This window comes from Elgaria multicarinata, chromosome 19 (genome assembly GCF_023053635.1).
Source record: "Elgaria multicarinata webbii isolate HBS135686 ecotype San Diego chromosome 19, rElgMul1.1.pri, whole genome shotgun sequence".
Lineage (NCBI taxonomy): Eukaryota > Metazoa > Chordata > Lepidosauria > Squamata > Anguidae > Elgaria > Elgaria multicarinata.
In genome coordinates, this window is record NC_086189.1 from 11604812 (window position 1) to 11628122 (window position 23311).

Genomic DNA, 23311 nt, shown 5'->3' on the forward strand with positions numbered 1-23311 from the left:
TTTGGTTTCTAGTTAGGATAGAGCTAAGCTGAAATTTCTCCCCCAAAATCCACATTTTTTCAGGAGAAAAATTTTCTCACCCCCTGCGCTAAAAAAATGAAGGCCACTTGGCAGAATGTTTGCTAAATAATCTTCTCTGTTTTTGAATGGAATGGGGATAATACACTAAATGCTACGTACTAGTATACATTATGTAAATTGTTGCAAACTTTGTTATGGAATTATTTGTGAATTTTTCTGCATAATGGAGAAAAACCTTTTAGAGTCCACCTGTGAAGGGATGCTGGAATGGGCAATATTGCACAATGCATGAAACATGCATGGTACGGATTTCACAAAATCTGGGCATCCCTGTCCAAAATAATACATGAACTAGAATCATAAAATAGTTGAGTTGGAAGGGGCCTATAAGGCCATTGAGTCCAACTCCCTGCTCAATGCACACTGGAACACAATTATCCTCCAGTGTTTTGCAGATTTTGCAATGCAGTATATTAGGGCGAACTACATATACAATGCATATACAATTGTGTATATTAGGGAAAACTGCACACAAAGATGCATCCACTAGGGAAAAGAGTAGAGCCCCCCCCCCCAAAAAAAGCATAAATGAGGAGAAAGTGCTTGCAAAAAGGCCCATGTACTTTCTCAGGCCCTTTCTACATCTAAGGCTTTTCCCAGGAAAATGGAGGGGTTGTCCCTGCCTGCTCTTGGGATCCCCTGTGTGTCATTTGGACGCACAGGGATGATCCTGGGGGAAAAGGCAGGTGTAGAAATGGCCTCAAAGCTCTCAAACTGATGTCAGAGTGGGAGAGAATGAACTCATACCTTTAAATAAAAGAAGAATGGGATAGAAAATGAAACTGATAGATTGTCCGTCTCTACTAGTGCCAGCTATAGACTGTCCAGCCCAGTTTGAGCACCAAGATTTTATTATTATTATTATTATTATTATTATTATTATTATTATTATTATAAGGTCTTACTCAAGAGGTGGAAGCTCAAAGTAACATAACCAGGGGGGATTCTACACGTCGTACTGAGGGTGCTTCCATGCGCCCCCAGTGCGGCCCCAAAGCGATCGTGTAGCTTGCCTGGAGAAGAGATGAGGAAGAGGCGTCCTTGCCACCGCCCAACTACCTCCTCGACGGCGGGGTCGGAGAGCTCAGCGGAAGAGCTCTCCGACCCGGCCAGTGAGGAAGTAGGTGGGTGGCGGCGGCGGCAAGGACGCCTCTTCCTCGTCTCTTGTCCAGGCAAGCTACACGATTGCTTTGGGGCCGCACTGGGGCCGCATGGAAGCGCCCTCAGTACGACGTGTGGAATCCCCCCAGGAATAATGAATGTAATGAACAAGTGCATAGAGCATTACCGATGTGACGTCTTTGCTTTTTACCCTCTCGAAGGGATCGACTGCCCAGTGTGATGGACAAAGGACAGAGCTCCAGGTTACAGAGACGGTTAAAAGAGGTAAGAGTTCTAAAATACAGCCCAGCCTCACTCTCCATGCCTCTGCAGCCCAGTGACACAACAGCTGCTTTTCAAGCAGAAGGTCTCAGTTTCCATCCCCAGGATCTCCAGGTAGGACTGAAGATCTTCGTTTGGAACCCTGGAGAGCTTCTGCCCATCACTGTATAATAGGGAGCTAGTTGGACCAATGGCCTGGCCCAGGGACCTGGTTTGTATAATCATTGCAGCCCACTATGGCTAAATCAAGTTCCGACAAGCTTTAGCAACCGCAGGAACCTGTCTGCAGCTTCATGTTATCCAAACCGAGGTGGCAGGGGAACAACATTAAATACCACAATGCAATAAATAAAACTGGTTAAAAGAGCCTATAAAACTGATCTCTCGTGCAAGCGCTGAGTCATTACTGACTCTTGGAAGGACGCCAGCTTTCGCTGACATTTTCTTGGCAGGCCTTCTAGCGGGGTGGTTTGCCGTTGCCTTCCCCGGCCGTTATTACCTTTCCCCCAGCTAGCTGGGTACTCATTTTACCGACCTCGGGAGGATGGAAGGCTGAGTCGACCTGAGCGGGCTGCCTGAAACCAGCTTCCGCTGGGATCGAACTCAGGCCGTGGGGAGAGTTTCGGCTGCAGAAACTGCTGCTTTACCGCTCTGCGCCACACGAGGCTCATATAAAACTGCTACAATATTTAAATAACAATCACAACGTCTTAAAACACTTCGGTTTCAAATCCATCTGGGTAGGCCTGCCAGAAGAGATTAGTCTTTATGGCTGTCTTAAACTCAGAGAGAGTATTAAGTTGACGTATCTCTCCCGGCAGGCTATTCCACAGTCTAGAAGCAGCAGAAGAGAAGGTCCTCTGGGTAACAGTTGTCAGCCTAGTTTTGACGGACTGGAGTAAATTCTTCCCAGAGGACCTGCGTGTGTGGGGCGGATTCTAGGGGGGAAGGCGATCCTGCTGGTAACCTGGACCCAAACCACATAAGGCTTTAAAGGTAATAACCAACACTTTGTACTTCACCCGGAAACTAATTGGCAGTGATTTTAATGTTGGTGTAATTTCGTCACACCTAGGTGACCAACCTGGCTGCCATATTTTGAACTAGTTGAAGTTTCCAAACTAGGTACAAAGGTAGCCCATGGTCAATTGGAGAGTTCTCTGAGGGTTGTTTAACCCTCACACAATCCCTGCTGCTGGGTTCCGATTCTATCCAATTACCTAGGGAAGTGGTGGGCTCTCCCACACTAGAGGCCTTCAAGAGGCAGCTGGAACAGCCATCTGTCAGGGGTGCTTTAAGGTGGATTCCTGCATTGAGCAGGGGGTTGGACTCGATGGCCTTGTAGGCCCCTTCCAACTCTGCTATTCTATGATTCTATGATTTTATTATTCTATTGAGCAATCAGTGCTAAACAGAGTTTCAAGTACTGGAGCCAGAGAATCCAAAGTGTGCTGTCCTGTTGGCATCATTCTTGCCTTCTGCTCTTGGTTCCCTTTTTTTGAAGGTCCACCTACAGCTTGGGCTCAAATGACAGGAAGCCAGATTCCGCCTGGACATCAGGAAAAACCTTCTGACTGTTAGAGCAGTATGACAATGGATCCAGTTACCTAGGGAGGTTGTGGGCTCTCCCACACTAGAGGCCTTCAAAAGGCAGCTGGACACCCATCTGTCAGGGATGCTTTAAGGTGGATTCCTGCATTGAGCAGGGGGTTGGACTCGATGGCCTTATAGGCCCCTTCCAACTCTACTATTCTATGATTCTATGACACAAGAAACCCTGGATAAAATAGGACCCTGCCTTTGGAGGCGGGACAAAACTACAAGAGTGGGAAGCAGTACTGTTTCTACCACTCCAGTGCCCTAATTGGTTCTCCCTTCCAAAAGCAGTGTCTGATTGGGTCAAATGCAGTTCTAATAGCCCTATATTGATTGCCCTTTATTTGAACTAATACTGGCAATGGATAATGAATGTCATTAACCACATTTTTATTCCACCATCATGCCGTTACTTTCTTTTCATCGTGGCTTTGTTAACATCGCTGCACACTTCTTGGGAAAGCTGCCTTGCTCTGTGGGTTCGACACTCAGTGAGATTGATCCCTTACTCTGCAGTGAGTGTAATGCTCTGCCCAAGAGACCTGTAAAGATGTAGTGTGAAGCGAAGCATTTCAAAAGAGATCAAAAGACATGGTTATGTATTGAATTTGGCAGGCCTTTTCAGTGGTTTTATTTTAATTTGCAGCCTGTTTGACAGTCTGCCAATGTCAGAGATAGGAGGGAGGGTGCTGTTGCACCATTTCCTGCTTGTTCATCCCTGGCCGATGGCTGGTTGGCCCCAGTGTGGACAGAGTGCTGGACTAGATGGACCCTTGGTCTAATCCAGCAGGGCACTTCTGATGTTCTGAAGAAGGAGGAGAAGGAGGAGAAGAAGAAGGAGGAGAAGAAGAAGTCCTGCTTGTTCATCCCTGGCCGATGGCTGGTTGGCCACTGTGTGGACAGAGTGCTGGACTAGATGGACCCTTGGTCTAATCCAGTATCAGGGCTCTTCTTATGTTCTTATCAGAAGAACCATAGCAAATCTGACTAAGGGTCCATCTAGTCCAGTATTCTGTTCACAACCAGATGCCTGTGGGGAACTCACAATGTGAAAGAACCATCTCATTTGTCTTCCCCAGCAAATACACAGACGTACTTCCTCTAACACTAGAGGTAGCATAGAGCCATCAGGATTAGTAGACATTGATAACCTTTTCTTCCACGAATTTGCCTAACCCCCTTTTAAAGCCATCCAAATTGATGGCCATCACTACCTCTAGTATTAGCAAATTCCATTGTTTTAAATCTGCATTGGGTGAAGAAGCTCATCATAGAATCATAGAATAGTAAAGTTGGAAGGGGGCTACAAGGCCATCGAGTCCAACCCCCTGCTCAATGCAGGAATCCACCTTCAAACATCCCCGACAGAGGGTTGTCCAGCTGCCTCTTGAAGGCCTCTAGTGTGGGAGAGCCCACAACCTCCCTAGGTCATTGGTTCCATTGTCATACTGCTCTAACTGTCAGGAAGTCCTTTTCTCTGCCCTGAATCTCCCCTGATCAGCTTTATGTGGGGACCCTGGATGTAGTATTTTGGCTTGTTGGAATTGAATTTGTTTTTTGGTGGAATGGCAAAGGCTGTTGAGTTATGGCATAAAGCTGATTATTTATGGCACAGACTGGGATTCTGGCACATAACCTTTTTGTATTAAGTCTCTGTCTGGGCCTCCAGAGACTAGCAGAGGATGCAGCGGTTCTCAGCCAAGAGACAGCAAAGACAGGAATTAAGGCAAAGATTCTTGTAGGTTAAAACAAACCTTTTTACTGGCAAATACATATAATTTAGTTATGGCAGTACAGATACAAATACTTACAAATGGTCAGTCAAAACAGCGCACATCAAGTGGTAATGGGGAACAAGCAGCAGACGCAGAAGATAGAAAACATGTAAAACACATTTACTTTTATAGACAACCTGTACAATGATGCAACTCCTTGCAACCCTTAATTGAAGACAATCACTTAGACAATTATTCAATTATTACACTCAATGTCCAGGTGTAGAGTTGACCTTTAAGTTTCTGCTGAGTCCTCTGTTCTTCCAGGTCCTCAGCAATTAACAAAGCAATGGAAAACATTAGCAAGATCCATTCCAGGATCCAACAAAGGCCACCAACTGAGCAAATGGAGAAAGGTGGGGAGTGTTGTGACTCCCAATTCTTCCAGCACAGACACACACACACACTGGCAAGCTGACACAGGACATCCAAACCAGTGAGACTTCTTTATTGCAGGAAATCCCGCAGGAAAAGCTGAATGGTTACACATTTCACAAATCATGTATCTAATGGTCAGCAGCTATAGGCAAAGTGTAATTGCAGATCAGGCAGGATCTACACAGCGTCGTGAAGGCGCTCACGTGCGCCTGCAGAGCGCCCCGAAACTCATTGTGTAGATCCTGCCCTGGTGGGCGGCTGAGTAGCGCTGTCCTCCTCGCCTCAGCCTCGCCGGTCCCCCGCGGTGCTCGCCTGTCCGCTGGCAGGGCCGGCCTGCCGGCCTGCCCGCCTAGGTGAGTGGCCGGGCGGGCGGGCAGGAGAGGCGTTTGTGTGTGGAAGGCAAGGCGAGGCAAGTCTGGCCCCCAGAGCGCCGGGCTGTGAGGCGTTCCTGGCTGTGCCGGCGGGCACGTGGCACCTGCGCGTGTGAGTGTGTGTGTGTGAGTGAGTGTGTGTGTGTGTGTGTGTGTGTGTGTGTGTGCGTGCATGTGGGCGGGCAGGCAAGGGGAGACTGCTGCTGCTGGGCTTTATATAGACACCCCAGAAGCCTGGGTGCCTTCCTCCCTCTGCGCTCCCTCACATTGTCTCAAACCAGTCAGCAGGGCGGGATGTACACAATGAGTTTCGGGGCGCACTTCAGGCGCACGCAAGCACCTTCACGACGCTGTGTAGATCCCCTCACAGTCAAAAGCTAAAAACTCTGTGAAATGGACCCTCCAATGTCTCTGCCCACAGAGAGCGTGGAATATTTCCAGAAGCCTAGTTTGACATACATTTATTTGAAACCCCCAAACCTGGGAACGTGGCAGTCCACCAAAGCTATTGCCTAGCTATTGGCTAATTAAATGCAATGTGCACAGAACAAACAAGCCAAATAATAATTAAAAAAAGGCTGTTAGAATGTATTGAGGGTTGATGAGTGCACCTTCGGTCCACATCCCCATTAAGAGTGCAAAGCATTCACTGGCAAGGCAAGGATGCTTAGAAGCTGACATTTAACAAGGCACAGGTGAATCCATTTGAATTAACCAGGCTACAAGAATCTGCTTGGCGGAGTAGATGCAGTGCCATTACGACCACCTAATAAATCTTCGCAGAATGCAACACACTATTCAATAACCTACAGATACTTAAAGGCAATTTTACACACACACACACACGGTAAGGTACACATATGCACATTTGTTGCTTAACTATCCATCATCAGGGGTCAAAATGGGAACAACCTGTCAGTGTTTAATGGAGATTAATGCAGTGTTGGGTAATTGAAGAGGTTACTGGAATGGCATGTATTGGCACAGTGCAAGTAAGGCGGTAGTGGAAAAGACAGAGATACCCAGGAAATGAATCATTCTAGAGATGAGGCCAATGCCATGATTTTCCATTCATCGCTCTCTCTCTCTCTCTCTCTCTCTCTCTCTCTCTCTCTCTTTCTCTAAGCAACACAAGCTTTGGAAATGTATGGCTTTTGAGGTCTAAATGTGTCCGCTTCAGGACGAGATTTGGGAAGTGCAAAGTGAATGCATTTCTCACTCATTCCTACATACGCCTTATGTACCCGTTTATAGGCTGGCCAGCCGCTGATGCCCCCTTCTAGGATACTCCATTCCATCCACCCATCCTGTTGTTTGTCATCATTCTGTGGCTTTCGAGCCTGCTCAGTACTCATTGGGCTGTTTGAGGGAATCCTCCCTCCTTAGGCTGCATCTCCTCCTAAATATTTGGTGGGTTGTGCGGGTAGTTTGACAAACTTTGATGGAGGGAGGAACCTGACGGAGCTGGCCTTCCAGCATTGCTGCAATCTGGCCCTGGTTTCCTTCTGATCCTTGTTGCAGCCTGATGGAATGAAACCACTACTGTGAGATCAATGTTATTTCACCCAAGGACGAAATCCAAACAGCCCCTAAGTACGACTCCACACTTCCAGCGACAGAGGGTTCAAAAAGCGCTTTATTGATTAGTAATCAAGGCCTGGTCTCTTCAAAGGGAGCAATCAGACAAAGACATTGGGAATTCAGCACAGCATTTGAGCCTGCAAGGGGCAGGGCCCAGTAGCAGCATAAACCAATCAGAACATAACACTGGGGCAAAGCTAATTTTGCTAAACAATTCTCTTTGTTCTATAAACAATCCCTTTGCCTTACATTAAGCTAACTTTGACACAGGAGTACTGGAGCTGAAACTCTTGTTTATATTAGATAAGACAGATGCAAGGAGACATCCAAGAAAACATTCTCACATGCATGACATTTTGCCTGCTGTATAGTGGCTGCTTCACAGTTTCCTTTTAAAAATGGAGGCACCTCTGCTAACACTACCTTCTGTTATTCGGAGCATAGGTCCATCGAGTCCACTTGGCTCTGGCAATAATTTCTCCCAGCAATACTCTACTCATCCTTTTCATTGGAAGTGCTAGTGGCTGAGTCTGCAACCTTCACCATGCAAAACAGGTGCCCTAACACTAAGCTATGAGTCAACTTGACCAGTATTGTTCATGCTGTCATCATAAGAACGGTAGAGCCCTGCTGGATCAACCGAAGGTCATTCTAGTCCAGCACTCTGTTCACACAGTGGCCAACCAGCTGGCCACAAGGAACCCACAAGCAGGACACAAGTGCAACAGCACCCTCCCACCCATGTTCCCCAGCAACTGGGGTACATAGTCTTGCTGCCTCCAATACTGGAGGTAGCTCATAGCCATCAGGACTCGTAGCCATCGATAGCCTTCTCCTCCATGAATTTCTCCACCCCCTTTTAAAGCCATCCAAATTGGTGGCCTTTACCATATCTTGTGGTAGTGAGTCCCATAGTTTAAGTATGTGCTGTGTGAAGAAGTTCTTCCTTTGATCTGTCCTGAATCTCCCACCAATCAGCTTCATGGAATGTCCTGAATCTCCCACCAACCTAGTATTTTGAGAGAGGGAGAAAAAATGTCTCCCTGTCCACATTCTCCACACCATGCATGATTTTGTACACTTCTATCATATCTCCAACATCAGTGGGGTTTTCTGGGGACTCCAGGTTGTGTTCAATAAAAATGGGTTCCTAAAGGACTAGAGCACTCCTCCTTTTTATGCCGTAAACATGGGCATCTGTTTCTTTTATATCGTGTACTAACAGCCTTTAACTGGATCTCAACCAGTACAATCCCCAATCAAAAGTAAGTCCTACTGACTTCAATTGGGTTTACTCATGGGTAAGGATTGCAACCTTAGCTACAATCCTGTTTTAGCAGTTTTAGGATCCCATGCATGGGCAAAAAGTGGAGCAGTAACTTAAAATCACCTTGAATCCTCTCCCTCTGCACGTACACACATGCACACACAGCAAGTAGCATCAATATTTTGGTCATCCCGGAATGGTTTGGAAGCAACATTTCTATCTGCAATCAGTAGAGGGCTCTGTTCTCTTGCATTTGGGAAATGTACATCTGCAGGCAGCAGGCAGACCGTTTGTAAAGCTCCCACATCGCTGGCATTCAACATCATGAATGTCATCCAACTCCCCTGGGTTACATCTTGCTCTAATAACCGCCAGGGTAAATGCGGACCATCAGTGAAGTGTAGAGGTGAAATCTGTGACCTGGCATCGAACTGCAAAGATTTGAGCCATCATTTCCGGTCTCAGATGGTGTCCAAAACGTTATTTTTAGGAAGTTCGCTGACCTACCAACAAACCCACATCACCCAATTTCACTGAAGGGAAAGCTCTAACATATGCAAAACAGATTCCTTCTTCGATGCAGCATAACTGGAAGAGCAGATCCCCAGGGCCGTTATTTTATCATTGCTCTGTTTTATTCTGCCCTTCGGTTCTTTCCCTCCTGAATTCCACTTCAATTGGGATCATTACTAAAATCAGTTCCAGAACTGGCCTTTGGTCTTATCCAGTAGGGATCTCTCCATGTTCTTAAGAACATAAGAAGTGCCCTGCTGGATCAGACCACGGGCCCATCTAGTCCAGCACTCTGTTCACACCATGGCCAACCAGCCATCGGCCAGGGATGAAGAAGTAGGACATGGTGCAACAGCACCCTCCCACCCATGTTCCCCAGCAACTGGTGCGCATAGGCTTACAGCTTCAGATACTGGAGGTAGCACACAACCATCAGGGCTAATATTTATTTATTTATTTATTTATTTATTAAACTTATATACCGCTCCCATAGCCAGGGCTCTCTGGGCGGTTTACAGAAATTCTAAAATTGAGGTAAAAACAAGTATACAAAATTTAAAACTCTAAAACACAGAACATACACACATAAAGCATTAAAAACCGATTAAAAACTAAACATGTGGGTGATTAAGATGTGCCGCCATATGCCTGGGCAAAGAGGAAAGTCTTAACCTGGCGCCGGAAAGATAGCAGCATTGGTGCCAGGCGAGCCTCATCAGGGAGATCATTCCACAGTCTGGGGGCCACCACCGAAAAGGCCCTATCCCTCGTTGCCACACTCCGAGCCTCTCTCGGAGTAGGCACCCGGAGGAGGACCTTAGATGTTGAACGTAGTGACCGGGTATATTCACGTCGGGAGAGGCGTTCCGTCAGGTATTGTGGTCCCAAGCCGTGTAAGGCTTTATAGGTCAAAACCAGCACCTTGAATAGCCATTGAAAGCCTTCTCCTCCAGGAATTTATCCAACCCGCCCCCTTTTAAAGCCATCCAAATTGGTGGCTATCTGCTCAGGCTGTGGAGGGAGAACTTCAAGGCTCTCTCTGCTTAAGGTTCTTTATCTTTAAACTTGACTGGGACTGGACAACTCTTCAAATAGAGGATAGTCAGGGGTCTGGAAACAAAGCCCTATGAAGAGAGACTGAAAGAACTGGGCATGTTTAGCCTGGAGAAGAGAAGATTGAGGGGAGACATGAGAGCACTCTTCAAATACATGAAAGGTTGTCACACAGAGGAGGGCCAGGATCTCTTCTCGATCCTCCCAGAGTGCAGGACACGGAATAACGGGCTCAAGTGATAGGAAGCCAGATTCCAGCTGGACATCAGGAAAAACTTCCTGGCTGTTAGAGCAGTACGACAATGGAATCAGTTGCCTAGGGAGGTTGTGGGTTCTCCCACACTAGAGGTCTTCAAGAGGCAGCTGGACAGCCATCTGTCAGGGATGCTTTAAGGTGAATTCCTGCATTGAGCAGGGGGTTGGACACGATGGCCTTGTAGGCCCCTTCCAACTCTGCTATTCTATGAGTCTATGATTCTATGATCTGTACTGAATCTCCCAGCAATCAGGGATGAGCCCAGGTTCTAAGTTTTTGAGAGAGGGAGAAAGATCTATCCCTAGACACATTCTCCACACCATAAATAATTTTGTACACCTCTATCATGACTCCGCCTTTTTTCCAAGTTAAACAATTCCAATTCTTGTAACTTTCCCTCATAGGAGAGATGCTAAAGCCTCTTGATCATTTTAGTTGCCCTTTTCTGCATTTTTTTTCTAGCCCTACAATAGGGCTGTGCACGGACCCCCCCGAACCACTTCGTGGCCCGATCTGGAACTTTCGGATCGGGCCCGAACTGCTTCGTGTTGATCCAACCCTCCCCCGCTCTGTTCCACAGAGTGAGAGCCGGAGGGGCGGATCGAGATTTTGGAGGGGCCTTCCCTACTTACTTGCCTCCTTGGCAGATTGTGGAGGCAGGTAAGTGGGGAATGGGGGACAAAATGAGGGCCCAATAACCCCCCTTCCCCTCTGCCCCCTTACCTGTCTCCACCGCCATAAGCCTCCCTCCCCCATTACCTGCCTCCGGCGCGGTCCGGCACAGGCTTCAGTTGAAGCCTGTGCTGGACCGTGATGGACACAGGTAAGCACCCCTTCCTCCTGCCCCCTTACCTGGCTCCGTCGCCATTGCCACACAGACTGTGGTGGTGGCACTAGGTGAGCCCCCCTCCCCCTCACTTACCTGCATTCGGAACTCCAGATGGAGGCGAACCGCTTCGCCTCGATCCGCAGCTCACTCGACCCGATCCGGATCTGCCTTTGGCAGAGGCAGATCTGGTCGCTTCCTTCTGGATTCGCGATCCAAATCAGAGCAGAGCACAGTCCTAATACATATTAAAGTATGTTGGCCAAAATTGTACACAGTATTCTAAGTGCGATCCCACCATAGATATGTATAAAGGCAGTATGCTATTGGCAGTTTTATTCTCAATTCCTTTTCTCATTATGCCTTGCATGGAGTTTGCCTTTTCTTTTCCTTTTTACATCAGCCAAATGTTGACATTTTCATCCATATGTCCACCGCAACCTCCAGACCTCTTTCTTGGTTGGTCACCACCAGCTCAAATCCCATCAGGTTATACTTGACGTTGGGATGATTTGCCCTGATACTAATTTCTAAACAAAGGCATCCCCCAGATCTATCAGTGCTCTCGCAAGATCATGTAAAGAGTTAACTGATGTAACAATCTGCTCCTTGTTGTCTGACTATATCCAGAATCTTTCAGCCATCTTCATCTTCAGGTCTTCAACATATGCAGTAGTAAGGAGAATTTACATGGAAAGACTTATATGGATTAGACCCAAGTTCAACTCGCACTCCTAAAATAAGCACTGTGGGGGAAGGATGGGCTAAAGGTGATAATATATTGCATATTATTATAAGTATACTATAGTAAACATATGTCTAACCAACCTGACTTTGGGACAGCCATTGAATCAAAACTAGAGACCGTTTTAAGTGGCAAAGGTTGAGTGAAAGATGATGTTGTGTCTAATTTCTTTCTGCCAACTCCGGTTGGTGGCCCAGCTACGCCCCTATCTGGACAGGGATAACCTAGCTTCAGTTGTCCATACTCTGGTAACTTCCAAATTAGATTACTGCAATGCCCTCTACATGGGGCTGCCTTTGAAGACGGTCCGGAAGCTGCAGCTTGTGCAAAATGTGGCGGCCAGATTGATAGCTGGAACAGGGAGGTTTGAGCATGTAACACCGATTCTGGCCCGCTTGCATTGGCTGCCTATATGTTTCCGAGCCCAATTCAAGGTGCTGGTCTTAACCTATAAAGCCCTACATGGCTTGGGACCACAATACCTGATGGAACGCCTCTCCCGACATGAACCTACCCGTACACTGCGCTCAACATCTAAGGTCCTCCTCCGAGTGCCTACTCCAAGGGAAGCTCGGAGGATGGCAACAAGGGAGAGGGCCTTTTCAGTGGTGGCCCCCCGACTGTGGAATGATCTCCCCGATGAGGCTCGCCTGGCGCCAACATTGTTATCTTTTCGGCGCCAGGTCAAGACTTTTCTCTTCTCCCAGGCATTTTGACAGCATTTAACAACGTTAAGTTTGTTTTTAATGGACCCCACAATTGTTGTTTTTAAATGGATACTGTTGTTTTTATACTGTTTTTATGTGTGTGTGTGTGTGTGTGTGTGTGTGTTTTTAAATTGTATACTTTTAATGTTTACTATTTTTAAATGTTGTAAACCGCCCAGAGAGCTTCGGCTGTGGGGCGGTATATAAATGTAATTAAATAAATAAATAAATAAATAAATAAATAAATAAATTCATTTTTTAATGTCCTGGAAAGTTTCAAGAGGAGCCATGACATTTCAGGAGAAGCCAATTGCAGATGAAAAAGCGGCTGCACATTTTCACTAGAGACTGCTTTAAGTGGCAAAGGTTGAGTGAAAGATGATGTTGTATCTAATTTTTGTTTTTTAATGTCCTGGAAAGTTTCAGGAGAGCCCATGACATTTCAGGAGAAGCCAGTTGCAGATGAGAAAGCGGCTGCACATCTTCAAGGTCAGTAAGGGTATTCTATTAAACAAAGCTGAAGTTGGGTCAGGATCTCTTCTAGATCCTCCCAGAGTGCAGGACACGGAATAATGGGCTAAAGTGGCAGGAAACCAGATTGTGGCTGGACATCAGGAAAAACTTCCCGACTGTTAGAGCAGTACAACAATGGAACCAATGACCTAGAGAGGTGGTGGGCTCTCCCACACTGGAAGCCTTCAAGATGCAGCTGGACAACCATCTGTCAGAGATGCTTTAAGGTGGATTCATGCATTAAGCAGGGGGTTGGACTCAATGGCTTTGTAGGACCCTTCCAACTCTACTGTTCTATGATTCTGTGTTCCTATGATACCTAAAGGAGAAGCAAATGCCCAGACTGGAAGCCATCAAAACTATTTTTCAAGAGCAACTAGGCCCAAAAAGCTGGAAAGAGAGTTTATGACCTCACTTTTGAGATATTAGGGACAACTGATTTTTTTGATTGATCAAAATTTGATCAAGGTAAGGTGTTCAACAAAGTGCAGCTAAGATATGGGAAACTCTAGCGAACAACAGGTTTTCTTTGTGGCATAGGCATATAAAAGTAAATCCTTCTCTGCAGCAGTATTTGTACCTTACATTTCCTTTAATAAGAAAGGCTTTTACTAACCTGCATTTTCATTCTATGCTTACTGCATGTTTGGAAGGAAGGGTCCTTAAGGGTCCATGGGACCAACATTACTGCATCTGTGGGCAGTTGGAAATAGAGGAAAATTCTCATTATCTGTTGTACTGCCCATTGTATAGGATAGCAGAATCATAGAATCGTAGAATCATAGAATGGTAGTGTTGGAAGAGGCCTATAAGGCCATCAAGTTCAACCCCCAGCTCAATGCAGGAATCCACCCTAAAGCATACTTGACAGATGGTTGTCCAGCTGCCTCTTGAAGGCCTCTAGTGTGGCAGATCTAAGGTCATGGTGGACATCAAGAAGAAGCCTACTAATTTTCGTATTTGTTACAATCGTCATCATAGAATCATAGAATGGTAGGGTTGGAAGAGGCCTATAAGTCCATCAGGTCCAACCCCCTGCTCAATGCAGAAATCCACCCTAAAGTAGGGTGACCCTATCAAAAGGAGGACAGGGCTCCTGTATCTTTAACAGTTGTATTGAAAAGAGAATTTCAGCAGGTGTCATTTGTATATATGGAGAACCTGGTGAAATTTCCTCTTCATCACAACAGTTAAAGTTGCAGGTGCCCTGCCCTCTTTTAAATCTGGTCACTCTAGTATAGCTCCTGCAGCTTTAACTGCTGTGATGAAGAAGGAATTTCACCAGGTTCTCCATATATACAAATGACACCTGCTGAAATTCCCTTTTCTATGCAACTGTTAAAGATACAGGAGCCCCGTCCTCCTTTTCATATGGTCACCCTACCCTAAAGCATACTTGACAGATGGTTGTCCAGCTGCCTCTTGAAGGCCTCTAGTGTGGAAGAGCCCACAACCTCCATTGTCGTACTGCTCTAACAGTCAGGAAATACATAACAGTCAGTACAAAAAAAAGTGTTTTATGTCTTCTAGGCTAGAAGACATAAAACACTGAAAACTCTACTGGGCCTGCCACAGTGCAGGAATTTCAGGAATTTGTTCTGTATTATTTCCAAAGAACTGCAATAATAATAATAATAAATCACCTGACCTGTTTTGGCTGCTGCTAATCTGTGTGCAACTATATGCTGTTTCCATGTCATAAACTCATGCAGCAAGAATCCCTAGTATCTGGAGGTCTTCGGCTGCTCAGTATATTGGCCACTCGTTTGTTCACTTAGGCCTACTTGGCCTCTTGCCAAAAACCCTTACTTTAGTTTTACTATAGTTAGCTGCCGTGGAAACAGGTGACTCTACTTTTGGTGAGGCTGTGAATCCATTCTGTGTTTTCGTTAGAACCAGCCAGCTCTCTAAAAAAGTGATCCAAGGTACTCCACCTATTTGGGGGGTCAGGTTCAGTACCTTGGATACCTCCTTTAGAGTTCTAGCTAGTTCTTATTTGAGGATCTGGTGGAAGACAATGGATATTTCATCCAGTTCCTCCCAAATTTTAAAAGAATGCTCCTTCGCACCACTTGTATACATAAGACAGATGTTTCCCCTTTGGCCAAATTAATAATAGAACTAATATCTCACAGCATTCCCTAAGTTTTAACATGTCAAGTGTTGCTCCTAACTCAACTGAAATTAAAATTACTACCTGCCCCATTTTTCTGTCTTTATTGCTGGCACTACATATGAAATACATTCCTTATAATAAATTTTATTTGGTTCAAGGAGCCAGTTTTCCTGTTGGCATACGATTAGAAAGCTTGGCAAATGCGTGATGTATTCATTATCCCTGATCTTATTTAACTAACCTGCTATATTCCATGAAAGTATTTTCATAATTTTGTTCCTTTAGTGGCCTCCCCCCCACGCCCCCCCCACACACATATTGTTTAATTAGTCAGGTGTTTTTCCCTTTCTCCATCACTGTTAATTGGGTGTTCTATTTTTAGACATCAACTAACACTGATCTTTCAAGGTCCTTAAATCAAAACTCTCTATGGGGTTTTCCCTCCTTCTCTCTTTACAGTCACGTTGACTTTGAACCCCAAGATCCCCTACCTTTTCTTTCATTCCCCCATATATATTCTTTCTTAAAAGCACAAAAATTTTGAAAGTGTTCACAACAAACTCTGTAGATGAGGATAAACATTTCTTGGTAGAAGAAAGTTGTCTAATCTACAAAACTTAGAAGCTGGGGATTTAAGTTGCTCCACATCTATCCAGACAAATTTCCTCTGACCCCTAATACTTTACCAAAATGTATTATAGAATTGTAGAATCATAGAATAGTAGAGTTGGAAAGGGCCTATAATATGGCCATCAAGTTCAAACCCCTGCTTAGGGTGACCATACGAAAAGGAGGACAGGGCCCCTGTATCTTTAACAGTTGTATTGAAAAGGAAATCTCAGCAGGTGTCATTTGTAATAATAATAATAATAATAATAATAATAATAATAACAACAACAACAACATTTATTTCTTACCCACCTCTCCCTTTGGATCGAGGCGGGGAACAACATTAGAACAGGAATCAATACATCTTAAAAATTCATGATTTAACATTGATCTGGATAGGCCTGCCGGAAAAGGCTAGTCTTTAAAGCTGCCTTAAAATCACACAGAGAGTTAATTTTACGAATCTCCTTCGGCAGGCCATTCCACAATCTGGGGGCGACAGAAGAAAAGGTCCTCTGGGAAACTGATGTCAGCCTAGTTTTAGCTGACTGAAGTAAGTTCACCCCAGAGGACCTGATTGTGCGGGGCGGACTATATGGGAGAAGGCGATCCTGCAGGTAACCTGGACCCAAACCATTTAGGGCTTTAAAGGTAATGACCAACACTTTGTACTTTTCCCGGAAACTAATTGGCAGCCAGTGGAGTGATTTTAATGTTGGGGTAATATGCTCACCCCTAAATGTACTGGTGACCAACCTGGCTGCCATATTTTGAACTAGTTGAAGTTTCCGAACTAAGTACAATGGTAGCCCTATGTAGAGTGCATTGCAGAAGTCAAGCCTTGAGGTTACCAGTGTGTGCACTACTGTCTTTAGGTCTTCTGACTCTAAGAAGGGGTGCAGCTGGCATATCAGCCGAAGCTGATAGTAGGCACTCCTGGCCGTCGCATCCATCTGGGCTGTCATTTGGAGCGACGGATCCAGGAGCACCCCCAAACTGCGAACACAGTCTTTCAGGGGGAGTGTAGCCCCATCCAGAACTGGCTGACACACCTCCAAACCTAGGTCAGAGCCCTTGACAGCAAGCACCTCTGTTTTGTCTGGATTCAGCTTCAGTTTGTTTTTCCTCATCCAGCCCATTACCGCCTCCAAGCACTCATTCAGAGGAGACACACTATCCTTAGCTAATGCTGTTATTGAAGGCATAGAGAAATATATTTGGGTGTCATCAGCATACTGATAGCACCCCGCCCCATGCCTCTGGATGATCTCTCCCAGCGGTTTCATGTAGATGTTAAACAGCATTAGGGATAGGATGGCACCTTGTGCTACGCCATACAACAGCTCCTTTTTTGAGGAGCAACTATTTCCAAGCATCACCATCTGGAATCTACCTGAGAGGTAGGACCGGAACCATTGAAGCACAGTGCCCCCGATTCCGAAACCCCTCAGGCATTCCAGAAGGATACCATGGTCGATGGTATCGAAAGCCGCTGAAAGGTCCAAAAGTACCAGCAGGGACACACTCCCCCTGTCAATGCTCTTGCGGAGATCATCCACTAAGGCGACCATAGCTGTCTCAACTCCGTATTCTGCCCTAAAGCCAGTTTGAAATGGGTCTAGAAAATCTGTACCATCCAAGACTGCTTGGAGTTGGAAGACAACAGCCCTCTCCATCACCTTGCCCAAAAATGGAAGATTTGATACCGGTCTGTAATTATTAAGGTCCAGGGGATCCAGGGAGGGCTTTTTTAGAAGTGGCCGTACCACTGCTTCTTTTAAATATGGTGGGGGAAAAACCTTCCTGAGAGATGCATTAATAATATGTTGTAGTTGTAGTCCAACTGCATCTCCTCCCTGCCCTGCCCTCTTTTAAATCTGGTCACTTTAGGAAAGCTCCTGCAGCTTTAACTGCTGTGATGAAGAGTGAATTTCACCAGGTTCTCCATATATACAAATGACACCTGCTGAAATTCCCTTTTCTATGCAACCGTTAAAGATACAGGAGCCCTGTCCTCCTTTTCATATGGACACCCTACCCCTGTTCAACGCAAGAATCCTCCTTAAAGCATCACTGACCAATGGCTGTCCAGCTGCCTCTTGAAGGCCTCTAGTGTGGGAGATCCCACAACCGCCCTAGGTAAGTGGTTTCATTGTCATACTGCTCTAACAGTCAGGAAGTTTTTCCTGATATCCAGCCGGAATCTGGCTTCCTGTAATCCATTATTCCGTGTCCTGCCCTCTGGGATTATCGAGAAGAGATCCTGGCCCTCCTCTGTGTGACAACCTTTTAAGTATTTGAAGAATGCTTTCATGTCTCCCCTCAGTCTTCTCTTCTCCAACTCCATATATCTCAGCTTAAAACAATTCACCCACAGCCATCCTAGAATGAGGTAAACCCCATCATAAGCACATGTATTAACATAAATCGCATACACAGACACATCAGGGAAGCAATAAAACAATAAACAATAAAACAATTGCTAAAACCAAAAACCACAAGAGAAATAGAAGAAATCTAAAACAACTCTGGGTATTCTTCCTTTCATTCTTGCTTTACGTTTCTTTAAAAATAAAACGTGAAATTTACAAGCTCCTCTCTGTGTATTTTGCACACCTAGCAAAAGGAGCTTTTGGCTTTTACATTGATATTACAATTCAGGGTTTCTTCTACCTCACTTTCAATCATGACTCATTTCATCTTCAGCTGTAGGAGGGGTGATAAGAGAACTTGCAACAATTTATATCACCTTGTAAAGATTTCCTAGAGATTCACAAGTAGTTACACCCTTCCTTGCTATTCCAAACGGTTTAATATGCAAGGGAGTTCAGGAAACTCATTCCCATGTTGTTTTGATGCCCTGATTTTTCTTGCAAACCCAAATATTACCTTTAGTGCCTTCAACAATTTATCAAAAGGCAAATATAAGCTCCTGCATCCTCCCCTCTAACCACACAGTAAATACAAGATCCAGTGAAGGAGCTTTTTGTTCAGCTTCATTGAGCTGGGAATTTCAGATATCTCAGCTTGGCAGCTTCATCGTCATTTGAAACTTAATATGACAAAGACTGAACTGCTTGTTTTTCCTCCTAAACCTTCTCCTCATCTCTCATTCTCTCTTACTGTCAACGATGTCACGCTTACTCCAGTCAAGGAAGCTCGTAGTCTTGGCTTTATATTTGACTCCTCGCTCTCCTTTATTCCTCATATCGAGGCAGTAGCTAAATCCTGTCGTTTTTTCCTGTATAATATTGCCAGGATTCGATCATTTTTGTCTGTCTCTTCTGCCAAGACGCTTGTTCATGCACTGGTTATTTCTCGGTTGGACTACTGCAACCTTCTTCTCTCTGGCCTTCCTTCTTCTCACATCAGTCCGTTGGTTTCTGTCCACCACTCTGCCGCTAAGATCATCTTCTTGGCTCGCCGCTCTGACCATGTTACTCCACTTCTGAAATCTCTTCATTGGCTTCCAATTCACTTCAGAATCCAATATAAACTTCTCCTGTTGACCTTCAAAGCTTTTCACGGTCTAGCTCCTTCCTATCTCTCCTCTCTCATCTCACACTATTGCCCCGCTCGTGCTCTTCGCTCCTCTGGTGCCATGTTTCTCGCCTGCCCAAGGGCCTCTACTTCCCTTGCTCGGCTTCGTCCATTTTCTTCTGCTGCCCCTTATGCCTGGAACGCTCTTCCAGAACATCTGAGATCCACAAGTTCAATCGCAGCTTTTAAAGCTCAGCTAAAAACTGTTCTTTTTCCTAAAGTTTTTAAAACCTGATGCTGTTTGGACTTTATACTGTTAGTTTTACCCTACCCTGTGCCTGTTTACCCTACCCAGTGCCTGTTTGCATTCTCTTCCCCTCCTTATTGTTTTACTATGATTTTAATAGAATGTAAGCCTATGCGGCAGGGCCTTGCTATTTACTGTTTTACTCTGTACAGCACCATGTACATTGATGGTGCTATATAAATAATAATAATAATAATAATAATAATAATAATAATAATAATAATAATAATAATAATGTTATCAAACTCATGGAAAATATTCGTATGACTCCAAGCAGGTAACATCCAGGTAAAGAGAAGGGAGTGAAAGAAAGGCCATTTCTACATCAGCCTGGTGTAGAGCAAGGGAGGGAGGGAGGGGAGAGGATCTCAGTAGATCCTGATCGCTAGAACTTCCCCTTAGTCCACATGTGGGCACGTCATCGCGGGAGGAAGGAGGGTGCCGCGCCCACCATTTTTTAACTTTTTGTGAACCGCCCAGAGAGCTTCAGCTATTGGGCGGTATAGAAATTAAATAAATAAATAAATAAATAAATAAATAAATATTTTAAAGGAACTGAGCGCACATGCACTCCAACAAAAGGTGAGTTTAAAAAGAAGCCTTGACCCTTCTCCCCCACAGCCCGTGATTCATCCTGGCCCGGTTCCTTCCTTCAACTGCTCCCTGCTACTCACAGGGAGGAGGGAAGAAGCCAGGATGGGTGGCCACACCTCCCGTGATCTCAGGATGATCCCGAGACCACAGGAAGAATTGGATTTTCCCAGGGAGTACTTATCCCTGGGGAAACCTGCCCCCATCCCCCCTGCCCCCAGGAGTCCTTGTGCATATTTTGGATGCACAGGGACTCGGCTGTGACCACCCTGCATTTTCAGGTTGGTGTAGAAACAGTCAAAGAGAGGTTCCTGGCATTTACTCTCTTGTCCTTCCTCCATCTCAATCTGTAGTCTGGGTTTTCCACCTCCTTGAAACTGGTTGTTTTGCTTTGACTATATTTCAGGGGATAAAGCAAAAAAAAAAAAAAAAATCTTCCATTGACAGTATAATTTTATCCATCTGGTCTGAGACAAGATTTGATTGAACTCTCTGGATCTTGAAATGGAGTCCACCTATCAAATAAATAAATAAAGGAAGGAAGTAACATTAAAAAATGTGTTGTAGTAGGAAATTGCTTGCAAACAATTAGGCAAAAATACATATAACAATGCATACATTTATTTATTTTTTACGCAAAAAGCAAGTTTGGGACAAACTGAACTTAACACCTGAAAGATTGTCACTGTTCGGAATGAACTACAGTTTGAAGAAAGGAAAAGAGAGAGAGAGAAACAGAGAGAAACCAGAATTGACAAATTTGCCTATCCCTAGTTCATTTGTTAGTCTGTACGATCTCAATTCTGTATTGACACATCTATTTCTTTTTCGAAATCTGCATGAAAATGTGTATATTTCATATGTATTTCGATACATATTTAATGAGACATTCTTGAATAATTTTCTCGCAAAATGGCATTCACAAACATATTTTATCTGAAAGTACACACTTCTAAACCTTCCACAATGCCCCCAAGACCAAGGCCGTTTCTACACCTGCCTTTTTTCTAGGGATCGTCTCAGGATCATCCCTGTGCATGCAAATGACACACAGGGGAACCTGGGAGCAGGCAGGGATGACCCCTCCATTTGCCTGGGATAATCTTTAGGTGTAGAAAGAGCCCAAGTGTCATTCCAAGGTACTGCTAGAGAAAAATGATGGAGGCCATCAAAATATGGTGAATATCTGGGGGGGGGGTGCAGTGTGGCCATCTTTTTCAAGGGTTGGGATATCACACACACACACATGCTTCCTGAGAAATTTCAGCTCAGCTGAAGACAGGATGACTTTCTCAGACTCTGGAGGTGACTCTATGCTATTGGGCAGTAGAAAAATGAAATAAATAAATAAATAAATGACTTTGCATTCTCTGGATATGAGTATGTGGTTACATAAATAAAAATGGGCCCTTTCAGGGCTAAATCTAGCTTTCAAGAGGAGCAGAGCCTCTGAAATATCTGGACCAGAACAGCCTTCCTAAGACCCTGGTTGCTCACAGTTCCTTGCTGGGACAACAGCTATCCCTATAAGGGAAGTATCTAGTCAGTATCACCTGTAGTATGCTGTCCAAGGTCCTGACCATTCCTTAACTTGCTGTGACTCTGCTCTCATGAACCAGACCCTGCATTACCAGGCATGCCCCTGCTGTACTGGACAGGACTCTTTTCTACCTGACACTGAACCATTTGTGCATGTGTGTGCTATAGGCTCTTTCCCTGGACATCTAGTCTCCCCAGCACAGAGAGGGGGCACAGAGGCCATCTTGCCCAATGCTTCAACAATGTTGGAACCAACACTGCTATTGGGTTCACAATTTTTCCATGTGATAAAGTTTATATTAAGCCTTGGTGGGAATGTCAACAGGTCAAAACTTTTTGGTCAAGGGTTTTCCAAACCATTACAAACATTAATGTTGAAGGAGAAACTGATCCAGCACTGGCTCTACTTTCTATTTTTAGGGATGCCAATAGAAACATTATTCCCAAAGCCTTGGTCACCCATTTGCTGGTTGCAGCCAGGTGGGAAATTGCCCAATTCTGGAAAAGCGACAGACCTTTTGACCATCAACACTGGTTTGATAAGATTTGGAAACTAGCTTTAAATGATACAGAGGCCACAGCTAGACCTAAGGTTTATCCTGGGATCATCCAGGGTTCGCCCCTGCCTGAGCACTGGATCCCCTGTGTGTCACCTAGATGAACAGGTTTGACCCCTGGACGATCCAGGGATAAACCTTAGGTCTAGCTATGGCCATTGACTCAACATAGCAGGTTAACAAGAGGGGAAATAACATCAGACACATTTTTGGAAAACCGGTTGGACTTTCTCATTTATTAATATGAATCCCGGATGAACCTAGACTTCCACTGACTCAGGAATCCTTTTGGTCAGAGGTTCTAACTTAACCTGCATCTTTTTTCTGTACAAGAGAGTTTAGATTTGGTTCAGATTTCTATATTTACTAAGTGCTTCTTGAAGATAAGAACACCCATGCTTTTTTTATAGTGGTGCTGTGGGAACATTCGTATTGTCGTTGAGTGTTTTCTTTTTACTCTGTGTGTTGATTGTATTTGTCCTTACTTGAAAATCAATAAAAATAGTATTTAAAAAAGTTCTCCTGTTGACCTACAAAGCTTTTCACTGTCTAGCTCCTTCCTATCTCTCCTCTCTCATCTCACACTATCGCCCCGCTCATGCTCTTCGCTCCTCTGATGCCATGTTTCTCGCCTGCCCAAGGGTCTCCACTTCCCTTGCTAGGCTTCGTCCATTTTCTTCTGCTGCCCCTTATGCCTGGAACGCTCTTCCAGAACATTTGAGAACTACAAGTTCAACCGCAGCTTTTAAAGCTCAGCTAAAAACTTTTCTTTTTCCTAAAGCTTTTAAAACTTGATTTTGTTCTGACTTTATACTGTTAGTTTTACCCTACCTAGTGCCGTTTACCCTACCCTGTGCCTGTTCTCTTCCCCTCCTTATTGTTTTATTATGATTTTATTAGAATGTAAGCCTATGCGGCAGGGTCTTGCTATTTACTGTTTTACTCTGTATAGCACCATGTACATTGATAAATAAATAATAATAATAATAATTTACATTAAGCCAATAAGTTTATTGCCATGCTTTTAAATAATATTTGTCATATATTTAGTATTTAAAAGGGGTGTT

The 23311-nt window shown here is 44.7% G+C and overlaps 1 protein-coding gene across 1 annotated transcript in view; it reads left to right on the plus strand.

Moving 5' to 3' along the window:
* The window catches only part of TNFSF8 (TNF superfamily member 8), a 116900-nt gene that overhangs the window by 21185 nt on the left and 72404 nt on the right, over positions 1–23311 (plus strand). The window contains exons 2-3 of the mRNA XM_063144971.1: positions 1404–1457; positions 12982–13021. Coding sequence (XP_063001041.1) covers positions 1404–1457; positions 12982–13021 — 94 coding nt within the window. The remainder of the gene's footprint in view (positions 1–1403; positions 1458–12981; positions 13022–23311) is intronic.